At 49.5% G+C, this 18,462-nt stretch overlaps 3 protein-coding genes across 3 annotated transcripts in view; 2 read left to right on the top strand and 1 right to left on the bottom strand.

Moving 5' to 3' along the window:
- The first annotated feature begins 792 nt into the window (after positions 1-792).
- Positions 793-8,920, top strand: LOC103184394 (coiled-coil domain-containing protein 63). Its single transcript, XM_007902350.2, has 11 exons — positions 793-947; positions 2,225-2,281; positions 2,733-2,922; positions 3,526-3,648; positions 4,056-4,237; positions 4,918-5,075; positions 5,541-5,764; positions 6,345-6,419; positions 7,090-7,282; positions 7,851-8,081; positions 8,681-8,920. Exons 1-11 carry the CDS (start codon positions 793-795, stop codon positions 8,770-8,772), a joined length of 1,680 nt encoding a protein of 559 aa, XP_007900541.2. The 3' UTR covers positions 8,773-8,920.
- Positions 8,921-9,936: 1,016 nt separating this feature from the next.
- Positions 9,937-12,573, bottom strand: LOC103184326 (myosin regulatory light chain 2, ventricular/cardiac muscle isoform; the record flags this gene model as incomplete). The annotated part of the gene is given in 6 exon segments (XM_007902261.2): positions 9,937-10,370; positions 10,994-11,042; positions 11,222-11,300; positions 11,778-11,882; positions 12,010-12,085; positions 12,484-12,573. Coding segments are annotated over 6 exon segments (504 nt in total), but the record flags the coding sequence as incomplete, so codon positions are not given.
- A 4,471-nt stretch (positions 12,574-17,044) lies between these two features.
- Positions 17,045-18,462, top strand: part of cux2b (cut-like homeobox 2b) — a 25,922-nt gene continuing 24,504 nt past the window's right edge. Inside the window, exon 1 of the mRNA XM_007902351.2 lies at positions 17,045-17,107. Within this exon, the coding sequence (XP_007900542.2) occupies positions 17,045-17,107 (63 nt within the window). The remainder of the gene's footprint in view (positions 17,108-18,462) is intronic.

The following is an 18,462-nucleotide window of genomic DNA, read 5'->3' as shown; positions in this document are numbered from 1 at the left end:
TCTCCTACATCGTCTGCAATCGAGTGAGTGAGTGAGTGAGTAAAGTGCCTGTGGGCACCTTTCCCAGTTCCCTTCCCAGTTTCGTTGTGCAAAGTCACTCAGTTCCTAAAGGGTTGGACCACTCCACCAGTTCGTTTTGAAGGGAGTCGCCCTTGGGTTGAGTAACTTTCTTTCCAATTGTGCTGTAAAACGCTGATGCATCAAGATTTACTCCCCCTCCCCACCCCCTTTTTTTTTAACCAATAAAATAAATTGGTCACAGGGCAGGAATCTCTCCTCTTGTCTTTCTTTTTTTTGGGGGGGGGTTTCAATGAACAAATCTTACCTCTAAAGAGGTTAGGGTGTGCCTCTGCCCATCTTAGCATCAAGGTGGGTTGCTTGTTGGACTCCCAGTGTCATGGTCTCAATACCATCCTTCCTTTCAACCCTATGTCCTCTTCCAGTCATGATTTGTCCTCTGTGTAAAGAAATACTTCCGTGTTTTTCTGTCCGCATCTTCAGGCACCACACCCCAAAGCTTTGGAACTTTCTCCCTCAATCCCCTCTTTCCGTTCACGACTTAAGACCTTCCTCTTCGACCATGCTTACGGTAGCCTTCTCCCTGCTCCCCCACCCCCCCCATCTCCAATAGGGAGCCGGTTCCATACATTTACGACTCGCTCACTGAAATAGCGAGGAAACGTGTTACAATACGGTTGACACTCGTGTAACGCCTTTCAAGTTGGGAGGTCATCGCGAAGCCTCAATGCTTTTCTTTCCTCCTTTCTCTTGTGTTTCTCCGTAGCCGCCAACATGATTCAGTCGCTGACCAATTTCTCGGAGAGCGAGTTGGAACCCGAGGGGTCAGCCATCGCTCTCAAGAACAAGCTCCAACAGCAGCTGAGGCTGCTGGAGGGCGATCACAGGGCGTACAAAGAGGAGGCAGAGAGAATCATCTCCCGCCAGGAGTGAGTCACTGCACACATGCGCACACACACAGCTACACACCAACAGCCCATTGCACAGAGCTTTATTAATAATAATAATCCTAGCATTTGATATAGCGCCTAACACACCATTGAGACTTCTCAAAGCGCGTCACAGGATATATTGTAAAGAGGATTTTGTGTGCGGATGTGGCAGCTGATTGCACACAGCAGTGTCCCCACAAACAGTTGTGCATTGAGTGACCATATTATTAATATTTATTTTTATTGAAGGGTTTATTACCCCAGGTAAACGACTTGCCAATCGACTAACAACCGGTTTAACTACATACTGGTTTATTCGCAATTGGCTGCCATGTTTCATCCAAAAAAAAAAGTCAGTTCACTTTGCGGTATATCCTGTGAAGTGCTTTGAGACGTGATAAGGCGCTATATCAAACACAAGGATTACTATTATTATAATTAAGGGTACTAGGGGTTAGACTTTGGGGTCCTCAAGCCTTGGCTTCTACCAACCTGCGCATAATACTTAACGGAATGTATGTGGGTTTCCGCATGTACGTGTGAGACACTCAGCTGACCTACCCCTCTCCCCTCTCCCCCCTCCTTAAAAAAAAGCATATAAGGAGAAAAGCAAGAGGGAAATAATCTACTATGAGCTAATAAGATGGTGGAAGAGGAACTATGGCTTGCTCCTGTTCTTAGGCTTCCCTCGTGATGAAACACCAGAACAAATACATTCTGCTTCGCCCAGATCGAGGACAAAACATGTAGCCTTTCACATTTTACAGCAAATTATAAGCTGCGCTGGGAGGACACAATAAAGCAGCAGTTATATAATGCTGCTCTCCCATTAAACACAGACTTTGTCCTCACTTGCACAGCTCTGGGAATTAACAGAACATTAATATTATGAGGTTGCTAGGTGTCACCTCCCAAACCAATGTCACGATTGTGAGTTCTAAGAATACTTGTAACAGAGCCCCTTATCTTATAATCCCAATATATATATATATATATATATAAACTCACTGGATGTTTGACTCCACTCCACTCACTTTATCATTCTCCCCACCCACCCCCTGTTCAATGAGCTACATTGAGATGTAGTGACTGTCAATCAAGAGCTCCCAGCAAATAGTGCTGTAGGATTCTTAACAGAAAGCTAAGTGTCTGATGCACACGTCACGTGTCAGCTTGACCTAGTCTCCGAACCAAACCACTGAGTTTCCCCACACACATGCACGCACACACACATGCACACACACACGCACTAACACATGCACACAAACACACACATGCACGCATGCACATGCACACGTATGTGGAAATGTCTCTGTCTGGAACATAGAAATGTAGGAACATGGGAGCTGGAGTAGGGCATTCAGCCCCTTGAGCCTGTTCCGCCATTCTAATGGATTATGACTGATCTAAATCCACACCCACTGTTTCCCTGGGAGTGCCACACTTTGCTCAACTAAATCTTCAGAAAGTACCAAACACTGGTTGGCAAAGGAGGGAGGAGGGAGGGAGGAAAGGAGGGAGGGGAAGGGGGGAATATTACAATCACTGAGCAATGGAAGTTCCACCTACTTCTCCATCCAGGACCACACTACCTACCTACCTGCTACTTACCTACCTGTCAGGTTCCTTACCTGCCCTAAAAGACATAGGCTTTCAAAATGCCTATTTGCATCATTTCACCCACAAAATACACAGTCACTCCACTTTACAGTATATCAACTCGATGATGTGATAAGGCGCTGTATCAAATGCAAGGATTATTATTATATGATTATATTTCAGACGTGAACTAAACCTCTACGTAAATGAGCAAGAGGAATTGGAAACCAACCTGGCCCTGGTGACGTCTCCTCAGAACCTGCTGAAGGACAATAGGAATTCAGCAGAGATCAAATATCTGTTGGAGAGTAAGGATGAGTACGATTACCTTGTCCAACAGGAGAAAAACCTCATCTCTAAGCTCGACGCTGAGGTATGTCCCCAGGTTCCTGATCCCCCCCCCCACCCCCCCACCCACCCCCCCCCCACCCACCCCAACCCCCACCTGGCTTCTAACTCCTGAATACGAGGTGGGCTTGGAATTGGTCGCACTAAGCTCCATGAGCCGATCACCCCTATCCTCATCTGGCTTCACTGGCTCCCCATCCTTCCAGAGGTTAGAGTTCAAGATCCTCATCCTTACCTTTAAAGCCCTCCACGGTCTTGCTCCTCCCTACATCTGCGACCAATTATTCCTTTCGGTCTCCAAGCACTGGCCTGCTCCACGACCCCCGCCCTACCCGCACTACTCTTGATGGTCGGGACTTCAGCCTTTCTGCCCTCCACCCTCAGGAACTCCATACCGGAGTCCCCCACCTCGCCTTGGGGGTAGAGGGAAAGTGGTTACTATATGTTGGCATCCCATATATTGGCAAAAATAGCACAGCACAGGTATGTCATGTGAACACAGGCATCCACCCCTCACCCTCTCCTCCCCCTCCCCACCACAAACACATGCATACACACTATAAACACACACACACACACACACAGAGCGAAGAGCATCACACAGCCACAAGTGGTTTCTCTGGCACAGATCAAAAGCCAGGAGGAGAAGATTGAAAAGCACAGGATGGCCGTGGGAGGTCTGAAGAGCGTTCACAAACATCGCAGACAAGTGGAGAAACACATTCACGTCCTGGAGAACCAGTTGAACTTGGTAGGTTGACAAACATGTGTGTTGGGGCAAACATAAATAATCCCTTTCAGAGCCGGTGGGTCAATCGAGTTTGTGCCTTCAAGGCCCGTCTCAAGACCCTCCTCTTCGACCGTGCTTTCGGTCACCCTCCTACCCCACCCTCCCTGCCCTCCACCCATCCTGGTTGCCTGGTTTTGGTTGAACCCACAATCTTCTGACTCAGATGCATGAGTGCAACTGACTGAGCCAATTCGAGGGAAGACAGCCTGAGTTTCTCCTCTTATGTGAATCTTCCCGTCTCTGGTAACAGGATTTAGTACTCGGCTGATTGATGGCATTATGATTGCTGCTTTAGGTGAACATTTCATTCATTCATTGGCTTTTCTCTATCTTTTTTTTGGGGGTGGGCGGGGGCTTGGGAATAAAAGGCAACCGTGAAGTTTAACACAATTCTGACGAAGAATCGAAATCTTCGGGAGGAGATCAACAATCTGAGAATTCATAAGGAAATCTACGCCAAACTCTTCAACAAGCTGAACGCCAAACTGCAGCATCAGAAGAAGTTAATGAAGGAGATTGTTCAGGAGTCGGTGTTGGCTTATGACCAGCGGTGAGTATTTGTCTAACTCATGGCAGATCACAGAGAAGGGGATGTGAGGAGCAGGGGCAATGGGGGAAAGGGGGAGGGGATGGAGCAAGCAGGGGGAACAGCAGAGGCGACCAACCTTACGTCCAACTAAATCGCAAGATGAGATGTTAAACCGAGATCCCGTCTGCCCCCTGTTCGGGTGGACGTTAAAGATCCCGCGGCGCTATTCGAAAAGAGAAGGGAGTTTCTCTCTCTCTCTCTCTCTCTCTCTCTATCTCTCCTCCTCTCCCGGTGTCCTGGCCAACAATCCCCCAAACTAAAAAGTGGTCACTCACCTCCATGCCTGTTTGTGGGACACTGCTGCTCGCAAACTGGCTCCCACAAAGTATACAGTCACTGCACTTTCCAGCGTACCTGGTGAAGGGCTTTGAGATGCCTCAATGGCGTGATGAAGTGCTGCATCAAACTAAGTCACCTTCTTTCTCTATCGTTTTGAAATGAAAGGATTATTATTATAATAAGACAGATGTGGTGGGGGCAAGGGGGTGGGGGGAAACCTAAAATTAAGGATGCAGACAGAGAATGATGGTGATGGAGAAGGTGGGGTTTGGGAGGGTGTTTGAGGGAGGTACACTGATCTCGGACACGGACTTGCACACGGTTATCAGATAGCACAGAGGCTCAGTGTTGGTTGTTGCCAGGATGGAAGCAGAGTCCAGGATCATAGCAGTGAGAGAGCGCAGTGAGAAGGATATCCAGCTCTACAACACGGAGATCAAGGAGCTGATGCGGGTTATAGACCACGAGGCCAAGCTGAAGGAGTTTATGCTCATCAAATTCCGACAGCTTGTGAAAGAAGGTACTCGGAACCCCCTCTCTAAATTCCTCCACCTCACTCACTCTGTAAACCCCCTTCACCTCAACCCCTCTCTAAACCCCTCACTCTCTTCCCCTCTCTAAACCCCTCCACGTCATCCCCTCGCCGCACCCCTCCGCCTCACTCCCTCTTTAAACCCCTCATTCTCACCCCCCTCTCTAAACCCTTCCACCTCCAAATTGTTTGAGACGTTAAGACGAAGTCCCATCTGTTCAGGTGGGCGTTAAAGAGCCCAATGCTCTCTTCGAAGAGAGAAGGAACCATGATCTAGTAGATTGGCGGAACAGGCTCGAAGGGCTGAATGGCTTACTCCTGTTCCTATGTTCCTATGTCTCTACATCAAAGCGCCCTGGGGTGCAATATGAATGCAAGTTGCTGCTGTTGTTATTAAATGCAAGGATTATTTTATTATTATATTATTACTGTTAATCCCGGTTCCGTTGGCAGATCGCTTGGAGAATAAGTTGGGAAAGAAATCTCCCAAGGAGTTAGAGTATGAAACCTATGAGAACGCCTACACTGAACTGAAGAAATTGACGGGATTGGACAGTCTCTACACACTAGGTTCTCAGTTTCTGATCACAGAGGAGAAAAACTACGCACTGTTCAACTTTGTGAATGAACTCAATCGCCAAATGGAGGTGAAGCAAGAGAGGATTCTCAACCTCAAGGTCGGTCTCTCCGAATGGGACACCAGGATTTGTTGTGTTGGATCAGGAACCGTTTGTCAGCCTGGCTCAGTCGGATAGAGCTCTCGCCTCTGAGTCAGAAGATTGTGGGTTCAAGGGGTTTGCTACCACATGGTCTTAAGCTGACCCTCCAATGCAGCGCTGGGGGTGGGGGGCTGTTGCATTGTCGGAGGCACAGGCCTTCGTATCAGACGTTAAACCGAGCTCCCGTTTGCCTGTTCAGGTGGATGTTAAAGATCTCCCTTGGCAATATTCGCAAAGAGAAAGGAGTTTCTCTCTCTCTCTCTCTCTCTCTCTCTCTCTCTCTCTCTCTCTCTCTCTCCCGCTGTCCTGGCCAGCAATCCCCCAAACAAAATCGTTTACTCACTCCATGACTATTTGTGGCACGCCGCTGTACGCAAATTGGCTGCTGCGTTTCGCCCACAAAACACACAGTCACTGCACTTTCCAGCGTATCCTGTGAAGCGCTTTGAGACATCTCTACGACATGATAAGTCGCTGTATCAAACGCAAGGATTATTATTCTTATTATTAAAATCTGGTCTCTTCCATTGATGGGCAGAATGAAATATTACAATTTGAAAACCGTCGGATGGAAAAGGAGCAGAGCATGCACTCGAGCATCAAGATTGTAGAGGTACCACTGCTGCCCTTTCCCCTTCTCCCTCCCTCCCTCCCTCCCTCCCTCTCTCCCTCTCTCCCTCCCTCCCTCCCTCCCTCCCTATTCTCTCCCCATTGCTTCCCTTGCTCTCTCTTCCATTCCCTCGGTAGCAGACTGACACAGAGGGTTCAGGGTCGTTAAAGGTTTATCTTTCTAATTTTTCTGGTGGGAGTCCTGTAGTGTAGTGCTTATCTCGCTCGCCTCGCAAGTGAGAGGACCCGGGTTCGATTCCCAGACGAGGCGAAACCTTCGGCAAATCTCCTTACTCCAAACGCCTCTGCTTGCCCAGCAGTAAGTAGGAATCCGTTTGTTAGTCGATTGGCAAGTCACTTTCCGGGGTAAAATTAAAATGTAGTCACTCATTCCACGACTGTTGGTGGAACTCTGCTGTGCTCAATTGGCTGCTGCGTTTCATCCACAAAAATGCACAGTCAATCCACTTTACAGTATATTCTCTGAAGCGGTTTGAGACGTCTCGAAGACGTGATATATCAAATGCAAAGATTACTATTATATTATCTTAGTGTAAATCTTCCCGAGGTGTGAGTGCGCGCGGGGCTGGAGTCTTGCCAGCATGCGTCGGGCACCAAGAGAGAGTGACGAGTTGGCGTGTTTCGTTATTAACACGTTCTTTGCCCTGTGACAGGAAAAGCTGGAACAAACCACGAAGCAAGCGAACAAGTACGAAAAGTTGGGGAAACGCACGACTAAGACCCTGGAGCAGCTGAAGTCCAAGATCGAGATCACCTTCAGAAAGATAAAGTGCGACCCCACCATCATCTACCAAAAGCTGTGCGGCAGAGAAGGAATCAGCAACAGCAACACCATGGTTTACTTAGGTGAGTGTGTTCCACCGCCCCTCACGCCAAAAGCAAGGAGCTTTGGAGACTTTTATATGATGCTTGCATTTGGCACAGCGCCTTATCATGTCGTTGAGACGTCTCAAAACGCTTCACAGAATATACCGTAAAGTGGAGTGACTGGGTATTTTGGTTGGCAAAACCAATTGCGCACAGCAATGTTCCTCAAACAGTCATGTATTGAGTGACCTAATTTAAGCACTTACACGTAGGATTATTACCCGTGTGGAGTAAGGAAACTGGCCTAAGGTTTCGCCCTGTTCAGGAATCAAACCCAGGTCCTCTTGCTTGCGACAATGCAGGATAACCCCAACCCTGCATTTTAGGTCAGTTTAGACGATGTGATTCCAAGTCCCGACGTGAGGACTGAACCCACAACCTTCTGACTCAGAGGCAGGAGCGGTACTGACTGTGCCAGGCTGACGTGTAGTTTACAGCTGATAGTTGCTGATAACTGATCAATACGTATGAAACACTAAGCCTGGCTCCTCCCTGTGTGTTTCCACACCGCACCCACCTCCCACCTCCCACTCCCTCCTCTCTGCAGGTTTGATAGAGAAGAAAGCCGTTGACTTGCTGAGGATCCATATGCTGATGTTACAAACCTTGGAGGAACAGCACGGCACTCCACCCCTCAGCCCCTCCTCCAGCGCGTCCAGCGTGGCCACTGTCAACGTCCTATTTGCCGGAGCCGATCTCATCAGCACCATGAAGCCCATCAAGATAGTCTCACCTGTGCTGATCGACGAGAGCGATGACGACATGTCTACCGTGATTGGTAACTGATCAAAACCATTTCCCCACCCCCACCATCACCCCCTCATCTCCACCATGACCCTCTCAACCCCACCATCATCCCCTCACCTCCAACATCACCCCCTCACCCCACCATCACCCCCTCACCCCCACCATCACCCCCTCACCCCGCTCGCCCACCACCGTTCCCTTTCCCCACCTACGCTCGTGAAAACCCGTCGCCGTGTTTAGGACTCTCCAAACCAAGCCGCGGGTTTCCACGTACGTGTGGGAGTTTCCTGCCCGAAATGGGGAACTCTCCCTCCCGAGGCTGGGGAGGGGGTCTAGTCAGTGGTGCTTAAGTGGCTTAAAATAAAAACGCACGGCCTGCCCCACCGAGAAAGCCACATCTGGCAAGCTTGTCCACTGTTTGTCCAGCTAGGACCACCTGACCCTGGAGGGCTTTGGCTTACAGGATTAACGTGTGTGTGTGTGTGTGCGAGAGCGCGGGAAGTGTCCCTGCTCTCTGCTGGTGGCAAAACAGCCTGTGGTATTGACTCAGATCAGTTTAGAACAGTTCAGCTTAACTAAACGTGACTCTCTCTCGCTCTCTCTCTCTCTTTCTCTCTCTTCCCATCGCAGATTCAGAGCAATTGGTGCCTCTGAATCACAAGGAGCTGTGGATGATGGTTCAGCACGACTTGACGATCGGCAGCCCCAAGATTTACCAGTAGAGCAGTAGAGGGAGCTGGAGATGCAGCTGCAGAATTGGGCCGAAAATCAAATCAAATCAACCAAATCGATCGATCGATCCACCGATCAATAAGCAAATTAAAAAAAGAGAGAATTGATGAATAAAAGCCAGACAAGCAGGCGCACTTACTCAGGCAAATTCTTATCGTCGGCTCAGTTAATATCTTCAACTTTTAAAGTGCTCGGAACTTGCTGTGCGGATTTTGTGTTGCAAATAGGAAGGGTCGGGCTGATACATTTCAATAGTGCCTTTCATGTGGGGAGGCTGTCTCCGAGCCTTCAACAGCCCCGCAGCTGCATGGCTGACCAAAGTAGTAGTAGTAATAATAATCGGTGCATTTGATACAGCGCCTTATCACGTCGTCGAGACGTCTCAAAGCGCTTCACAGGATATACCGTAAGGTCCAGTGACTGTATTTTGAAACACGGCAGTCGGTATTGCGCACAGCAACGTTCCATCTATAAACAGCCACGGAGTGAGCAACCAATTTTATTTGGGGGATTGTTGGCCAGGATGCCGGGGGAAAGAGAGAGAGAGAGAGAGAGAGAGAGAGAAACTCCTTTCTCGGTGGGAGATCTTTAACATCCCCCTGAACAGGCAGATGGGTGTGAAGAGGGAGAGAAAAAAGAGAGTGAGAGAGAGAGAGAGAGAGAGACGGAACAGTATTGTATTTAAAATTGCCTTTATTCCCTAGTTTTCATCAGAGGAACAAAGCCTGGATTTCATTGCATTTCCCTGCCAAACATGGCACAGTCACAGAGCAACAACAACAACTTGCATTTATGCCCTTCGTGCAAGGTAGCGTCCCAGAGAGCTCGCACCTATCTACGCAGATACAAGTTAAAGAGGGAACACAGCTTGTCCTGTAAACTGACCTGAAGGCTCGACTTTTAATTAGAATATTTAGACTCGGTTTCTCTGGCTTTGCCCCCTTCCCCTCCCAGCCTCAAAAAAAAAGAGAAATTCCTGAACACATTAAGGTCATAAGTAACCCTGAACATGACTGCCCTTCGAATAAGAGAGAGAGGATAAAAATATAGACTATATATATATTTTTAAAAAGTGCAAATTTTTAAAACTTTCACACTTGTTTCCAGGTGTTGAGATAATTTGAGATACACAGGTGGGGGGGAGGAGGGGGGGGAGCAGGGGGTGGGCAGGGGGGGGGGATAATTTGCGACGTTTCGTAACATGAAGCTAATATGCTAAGCTACGACCAATGCTCTACCCAAGGCATGAATTCCACCTATTCTTAGCCTGGGAGTTGCCACCCTCTCCCTCCCTCTCTCTTTTGGTGCCTTTAAGATATCACAACAGCAACGAATAATTTAAAGACCCAATCTGGGTGGTGGGGGGGTGGGTTGGGGGCAACGAGGTTCCTATAGTAGTCAGGTGGGTGGACGGTACAGGTAAACAATACAGGTGGGCATTACAAGCGAAAGGACCTTACAGGCGGACCACTGAGCTCTGGGACTACTCCTGATCCTTTTCCTCTCCGTGCGTGATGATGTGCACCAGGTTCTTGTAGTCCAGGTTACCGGCCACATCTGGGGGGAACGCTACGAACATCTGCTCCACCTGAAAGGGGGAGGGGGAATGGCGAGGGGAGAGGAACAACATTTCACATCTGGAAATAGGATCTGGAAGGGTGGAGGGCAGGGTAGGTCGGGGTCAGGGTGGGGGTAGGAGGATGACCAAAGGCAAGGTCGAAGAGGAGATTCTTGAGACGGGCGTCGAAGGAGGCAAGGGAGAGGGCGAGGCGGAGGGACTGAGGGATGGAGTTCCAGAGGGTGGGGGTGGAGAGACTGAAGGTCTGACGGCTGTTGATGGGTGACATGGAGCAGGCCAGAGCCCGCTGAGTGGAGGGATTGGACAGGTCAGCATGGGGGAGGCTTTTGGGGACGGGCGGCTAATGATCACTTGTGTTGATACAACGATGACATCCCTGCTTTTACATAGCGCCAGTCACGCCGTATAGTGTCTCAGAGTGCCTCACAGTGGCAGACCTTTGCTCCCTCACTAACCAGTTTATAGCGTTTCTCTCTGATCCCCAGAGGTTAGTTAACCGCAGGAGTCAGTTGCCAACCATTCTGGCTCTGTGCCACAGGAACACAGGAACATTCATCCCCTCGAGCCTGTTCCGCCGTTCTACTAGATCATGGCCGATCTGAACCTCAACTCCAATTGCCGCAGGAACCTACCTCTTCCTTGGAGAACCGTTCCGCTTGTGTCGTCAGCATTTCCTCAACGCTGCGGGGGGAGAAGGAGACAGAGTTGTCGGAACGAGCCAGAGAACAACAACAACAACAAAATGACATTTGTTTAGCGCCTTTCATGTTAGGAGGACGTCCCAAGGCGCTGGTGGCTGGTGGTTTGTGTGAGGGCCGGTGAGGAGCGAGGGTCTGTCTGCCCGGCTGAGCTGAACTTACTCATCCTTCCTCAGAATGCCCTTGCCTTCGGGGTCAAAGATTTTGAACGCGTTCAAGATGCTCTCCTCAGGGTCCGTACCTGCAGAGTTTGCGGAGAAAAAAAAAGGTTAGCGGTGAACACAGCGCTGTGTGTGTGTTTGTGTGTGTGTGTATGTCGGTCTGTGTCTGTCTGTCTGTCTGTCTGTCTGAGTGTGTGAGACTCTGTGTGTGTCTGTCTGAGTGTGAGTGCATAAGGGTGTGTGTGCATGTGTGTGTTTGACTGTGAGTGAGTGTGTGTGTGTGTGTGTAAGCGACTGTGTGTGTGTGGGGGGGGGGGGGGGCAGTGTGTGTGTGTGTGAGTGACTGTGTGTGAGGATGTGTATGTGGCTGTGTGTTTGTGTGCGTGGGGAGTGTGCGTGTGACTGTGTGTTTGTGTCTGCGGTGTGTGTGTACGTTTGAGTAACTGTGTGTGGGGAGAGTGCCCGTGTGACTGTGAGCGAGTGTGTCTGGAGTGTGCGTGTTTGGGGGAGTGTATGTGTGCGCCTGCGCGTATATATGTGTATATGGCCTCACTCACCTTTCAGCTTCTCGCCGAACATGGTCAGGAAGACGGTGAAGTTGATGGGGCCGGCCGACTCCTTGATCATCTCGTCCAACTCCTCATTCTTCACGTTCAGGCGACCTGCGGAATCAGACGTCTGCCTGTTACCGGTTGCCGGGATGGCAGGGGGAGGGAAGGAGAGCGTGAGGAGGAGGAGGAGGAGGAGGAAGAGGGGAACTAAACGTGTTTTAGCGAGATTGAGACTTGCCCAGAGCAGCAAATGTGTCCCTCAGGTCCTCCTTGTCAATGAATCCATCCCTGTTCTGATCCATTATTGTGAAAGCCTTGGGACAGATCAATGCAGCATTATTTATAAAAGACGACGCCTTTGATTATACATTCCATTTCAGTCTCTCTCTTTCTTTCTCTCTCTCTCTCTCTCTCTCTCTCCGTCAGCGCACTATTAATGTGGCTTATTGCTGCCCCAGAGAGAGAGAGAGAGAGAGAGAGACGGAGACACACAGAGAGACACACACGTAGAGAGAGACTCACACACAGAGACAGAGCGAGAGACAGAGAAAGACAGACAGATACTACACGCGCAGAGAGACAGAGAAAGAGACAAAAAAACAAGAAACAGAGATAAAGATGGAGAGAGAGAGAGAGAGAGAGAGAGAGACGTACACACACACAGAGGGAGAGAAAGAGGGAAAGTGAGCCAGACAGAGATGGGGAGAGTTACCTCCTTGAACTCCTGAATCTGCGACTGATCGAACATGGAGAACACATTGGAGTTGGCTCCCTCTGACTTCTTCTTTGCCTTCTTGGGGGACTGGAAGGAGCAAAACAGCAGCTCAGGAATGAGCCCCCCCCCCCATCTCCCTGCGCCCCCACCGCCCTCACGGTGAAACATCTCCAGCGCCCCCCGAGCCAGCCAGCACGTCTCTCACATGTAGTGACTGAATATTAATACTTACATTTGATTATAGCGCCTAATCATGTCTTTGTACAACAACAACTTGTATTTACACAGCGCCCTTCACACGGGGTAGTGTCTTAAGAGTGCTTCAAAGGGCAGAGGGGTCAGGCTCGAAGTGTGGAGAGGGAGTGAGAGGAGGGGGGGGGGGAACGTGGTGTGTGTGTGTGTGTGTGTCATTGTAAGTATGGTCAAACAAATTGGTTTCTCTCTCTTTCTGTTTCTGTCCCGGTGAGGGGGGGTGGGCGGGGGAATAAAAAAGGAGGCTTCTGAAACACTAAATAGGATAAAGTCCAGCCCTGGTTTGCATAAAAGGTTACTCAATAGTAACCACAGCGTAGTTTCATATGGTTATTAGAATAATAATCCTTGCATTTGATATAACGCCTTATCACGTCGTTGAGACGTTTCAAAGTGCTTCACAGAATAGATTGCAAAGTGGAGTGACTGTATTAGTGGGTAAAGCATGGCAGCCAATTGTGCACAGCAATGCGGTGGATCGAGTGACCAAATTAAAAAAACCTCTGGAGGGATTATTATCCCCGGAAAGCGATCCGCCAATCAACTAACAACCGGGTTCCTGCTTCCTGCTAAGTAAGCAGACGCATGCGGAGTAAGTAAGGAAATCTGCGGAGTAAGTAAGGAAATCTGTGGAGCAAGTAAGGAAATCTGCCCCTGCCCGGGAATCGAACCCGGGTCCTCTCGCTCACAATGCGAGTGCTCTAAACACTGAGCTACAGAACTCATGTGGGTTTTTTAGTCGCGAAGTGGAGAGTAGGGAGAGGAGGTGGCGGTGGCGTAGGGTGGGGTCTGCGGGGGGAGCGCGGGGTAGGGGGCGAGAGGGCAAAGGGGGCGGGAGAACGAGACCTCGGTTTAAAATCTCGTCCAGAGGACGGCACCGAATCAAACGCAAGCGACCGAGGTCGAGTTGCACCGAAAGAGATGAGATCTCTCCACTGCATTCCACACACCCCTACCAACCCACTCCCCCCCCAAACCCCCACCCCCCCCCCCCCCACCCCAACACGCACACACAAACGGCTTCCCATTCTCACACGCAGCCAGTCGGCTACGCCGGCCATACCACTGGGTTTTCCTGGAACAATTACTGTGCGAGCTCAAGTCACATCAGAGCAATCCATCTCCTTGGCCCCCCGACAGGAAGCCAATAGGAAGGACGGCCGTTAATCACCCCCCCCTCCACCCCACCCACCCCACCCCGCAACCCCCTCCTCCTCCTCTCCGGGGTGTCGTGTGTACCTGTAGCCGTGGCAACGGGCAAGCTGCCTCCACCACCCCCTCCCCGGCAACGGGTACCGTCTCCGGGTGAAAGATGGTCGCATTGGAATTTGATCTTTGATACTTTGGGGTTGTCTGCCTATTCTTTGAGCGAGAGAGAGAGAGAGAGAGAGAGAGAGAATATTTGTGTGTGCGCGTGTGTCAGTATCGAGACCCTCTTCTCCATCACAGAGACAGACCAAAGACAATCAAAGTGACAATCCCCCCCCACCCCCCCGCTCCGCTCATCCCCCCCCACCCCACCCCACCGTCCCTGGGGGGAGAAGGAGGGGGAGTGGGGGGTGGGATGGTTGCAATCTTTATCACAACCCTCTCCAACCGACGTGTTGAAGGCACTTGCACTACACCGTTAACTACGCTGCCCCCTTCTACAGTACCTGCAAAACTGTGATTTATTTAATTATTCGGCGCAGAATACAACTTCTGCGGCTCGGGGTTAACCCCTCAGGCGCTAACGCTCTCTCTCTCTCCTGCAATTTTTTCAGGAGACGCACCACCACTTTTCTCCTCCTTTCCTTTTCTTCCCCTCTCACTCCTCCACCATCCACACACACACACACACACACACACACACACACACACACACAGGCGCACGCACGCACCCCTCCGCCATCACAATCCTTTCCCCCTGTTCCTTCACCCGAAAGCCTCTCCTGTTCACCACCTCAGACCTTCACGCGGATTCCGGATCCCTCTACAAAAATAAGTCGAAGGGTGTTACTTTGGTTAACTCTTAATTGGCCAGTTCCCACGCCTCCGCCGATGCTAAGTGCGGGTGCCTTCAACTAACCGCCTCTTTGCGATCAGTAATACAACAATCAACCAAAAACAAACACCCATCCAACCGTCAACCAACTACAGCCACCACCACCACCACCACCAAACCAACAACAACCAATTGCATTTATATAATGGCCTTCACGTGGGGAAGTGCCTTTCCTTCCCTGACAGGAGCCTGTGCAGGTTTTTCGACCGATCAACAGCGAATGAATGAGGATGGACAGAGCCCCACGATATGCTCTGCGGCATAACCGGCCGCACAGAGCGAACCTTTCCCTCCGCTACAATCACACGTTGGTCAGTAAAGCACGTTGGTGTCTCCGCACACAAAATACAACGCTCGGACACTCACCGTCAGGTCAGGTCAGGAGACCTCACCGGCACCACCACCCCCGCACGCACCAGCTTTATCGGTGGGGGGAGAAAAGCCACGTTTCGGCTGCTTTTTTCGAAAAAAAATAAACGCTCCACAAAATGCAGAGGTTTAACACACAGAGCTTCATTGATTAACGCAGCTCAGGGCGATGTGGGCCATCTGACTAGCCTGTGACGGACAAATCAATTTGGCTCAGCCACACTAGGTAAATAATAATCCTTCCATTATTTTGATATTCCCCCTCCCTCGCACTTTCGCTCCCCTTTCCCTCCCCTCCTTTATTCTCCCCCTTCCCCCACCCCTCACACTCAGCCATTTCTCCCCCAGCTCCTACGTGTTTTTAACCCCACCTCACCACCATTCTCCAAATTTGTCTCCTCTCCCCTTCCCCACCATCCACCCCCCCGACTCCCCTCCAAAAAAAAAACTGACCCACATAATGCAAGAAAAATCTATAAGTAAATCTCGATCAAAATGATCTAAGAATAATTATGGTTTCGACAGAGAGGTTTCGGGGCTCTAAGAGATAAGAGTTTTCTGTACTATGTAGAAAGTTGGACTGGACAAGTCTTCTCAAGCAGTTGGCTACAGATTCCTTCCAAGGTCTCCTGCATACAAAAACAAACCAACAATCAACCCCCACCCACCCCAGCCAGAACATCATCAACAACTACAACAACTTTCAGCATTTATACAGCGTCCCTCACGCAGGGTAGAGTCCCAGAGAGCTTGAACCTCCCCCGATCATTTTTATTGTCGATCGAGATTCCAGACTCGGTCGAGGATGTCAGACTGAGTCCAGTTAGCGAGTCGGACGCCAACACAGACAACGTTAATTTCCTGAAAAGTTCCCAGCAGCGACCGGTTACTGAAACCATCTCACATCAGAAGCCTCTTCATCAAGATCCACTATCAACGACCATTCCCCTCTCTCGCTCGCAGTGACTGTGCGTCTTCCGTAGGCAAACTCGGAAGCCGATCGGAATACCCACACAAAATAGCCACAAAGCGAATGGACGGTTTTATGTCGGGGCCAGGACACCGGGAAGGGGAAACCACCTTCTCTTTTCCGACAGCGCCGGCAGGATCTTTAACGTGTGCCTGAACAGGGCACAGACGGGGAGCTTGGTTTAACATCTCACCCGAAGGACTTCATCGTTGTCAAAGTGGCACTCCCCCCCAGCGCTGTTCCGGAGGGTCAGCCTCGACTGTGGGATCAAACCCACAACATTCATTGCTCAGAGCTTACACACTGCCCCTTACACTATTATCACTAGAGAGAATTCTCGTATCGTACCCGCCTTGACCTGACCTGCCCCGCTCTTCCTACACACAGGAAAACTTTGCAGGAATAAAGTAAAAGTTGAGGTTGGTTCACAGTTCTCTCTCTCTCTCTCTCTCTCTTATTGATGAGTAAGATGTTCCGGCTGATTAAAAATTGATCCTCTACAAATTCTAATCAACAGGATAGGATTCATACGTATGTTAGCAAGTGCGTGCTGGGTGGACAGTGAAATCCAAGTTTCTTATTAACCCTTCAACAATCCAACACAGCGTAGACCAGACAAGGCGGGAACGGTTGCTGGCTTAACTTGTCCCTCCCACTTAAGTCATCGTACTGTCAATATCCCGGCCACATTTATTGATGTCTTTACACACACTCCTAACTCGCCAGCCCCGATAACTCGTGACCGAGCCCTTTCTCCTGGAGCGATGAGTTATCATGAATTTACTGTGTTATAATAATAATAATCTTTAACGATGCAGCGCTTTCTTCCCCCAGTCTTACACTGGAGTGTCAGCTTAGACCGTGAGCTCAAAGACCCCCAACATGGAACGTGAACCCCACAACCCTCTGACTCAGTATGACCAATGAATGAGCTGACACTGGGTTACCTGCAGAAACCATCCTCGTTCACAATCAATGGCCACATTGTGAGTACAACAGTAGTGTCTTTGTACTCGGTCCCCGAAGCCAAGTACTGAGACACAAGGCACCTTTGAATGGGAGAGGCAGCAAAGGGGACAATGGGAAACTAGACGGCTCATTACAGTCAATGGCCGCCCGGGACAAAGATTAATCAGCTTAATGCTCCACAGTGCAGAGAATCACAGAGACAGAAAGAAATAAAAAGTGAATGAGAGTGAGAGAGAAAGTAAATGAGAAAGTAGAGAGAAAGCGAGTGGGAGAGACACGCAGAGAAAGTGAATGAGAGAGAGAGAGAGAGAGGAAGGGTTGGGGGGGTGGGGGGTCGCCTATGTGGTGACAGGTATCTAACCCTGACTGACAGCAATTCAGAACAGCGACCCAAAATTCAATCGTTCTACAGTCCATCATGCCACATCTAACCTGTCAAATAGTTCCCATACATTCAACTCCCCCCCACACCGCTGGCACATGCACACAGACGCTGATACATGCACTCACAAACCTTAATATAATTAAGAAATCTCTGGCATTTTGCACAGTTTTGAGTCTATCCAGAGACCCAAACCACCCCATCTCCTCATTCAAATGCTACCTACAGAGCTACCTACTATTGTGCATTTCACATCAAGACTCATTATATGATCCTCTGTGTGTGGGTGTGTGTGTGTGTGTGTGTGTGTGTGTGAGAGAGAGAGAGAGAGAGAGAGAAAGTGGAACAAAATCCTAATGATTAAAAGTAGCCGGTGACTCTCTCCACGGAGAGAGGCGAGCACTAGCTGAAGCCTGTCTGTGTGAAACCCACATTCAAATAAAATATTAATTCCATTTCACGACGATAACAATAACACAATTTACATTTACACAATGCCTTTCACGTCAGGAGGGTGTCTCAAAGGCGCTGGACATCTAAACCCGGGGAGTGGGGAGGGAGAGATGGGGTTGGGGGGGTGAGAAAAATGACCCTTGCAATTAAATTTAAATAGAGCAAATCTTCAATTAAAACCAACCCTTGAAAAAAACACACACACACACACACACACACCCACTGTGAAACTTAGCACTCTCGCCCTTCGCGCAGAAGATTCACGAGAGTAAATAAAACGTGCACATTATTAATAAAAAACCAAGCGGTGATTTTTTTTTTCTTTTTTTTTTAAAAAACAAAAAAAAAGCCAACGGTTAAAAAAACAAAAATAATTTCCACGCAGATACGAACCAGATTGAACCGTACGTATGCCGGGAGATGGTTGGATTGTCTGTCACACACTTCACCTGCTGGCTGGTCGGGAGAGAGAGAGAGAGAGAGGGAGGTGGAGAGAGATAGCGAAAGGGATGAAGAGAGAGAGAGAGAGAGAGAGAG

Source organism: Callorhinchus milii, unplaced genomic scaffold (genome assembly GCF_018977255.1).
Source record: "Callorhinchus milii isolate IMCB2004 unplaced genomic scaffold, IMCB_Cmil_1.0 Scaffold8, whole genome shotgun sequence".
Taxonomy (NCBI): Eukaryota; Metazoa; Chordata; class Chondrichthyes; order Chimaeriformes; family Callorhinchidae; genus Callorhinchus; species Callorhinchus milii.
The sequence above is the reverse complement of the archived record's forward strand: the minus strand, read 5'-3'. Positions and strand labels throughout refer to the sequence as shown.

Excerpts from the sequence above, each read along its gene's own strand:
- LOC103184394 (XM_007902350.2), top strand. The coding sequence starts at position 793 with ATGATTCAGTCGCTGACCAATTTCTCGGAGAGCGAGTTGGAACCCGAG. Across the intron at positions 3,649-4,055 it reads TGGAGAACCAGTTGAACTTG|GCAACCGTGAAGTTTAACAC; the intron begins GTAGGTTGACAA and ends TGGGAATAAAAG. Across the intron at positions 4,238-4,917 it reads GTGTTGGCTTATGACCAGCG|GATGGAAGCAGAGTCCAGGA; the intron begins GTGAGTATTTGT and ends GGTTGTTGCCAG.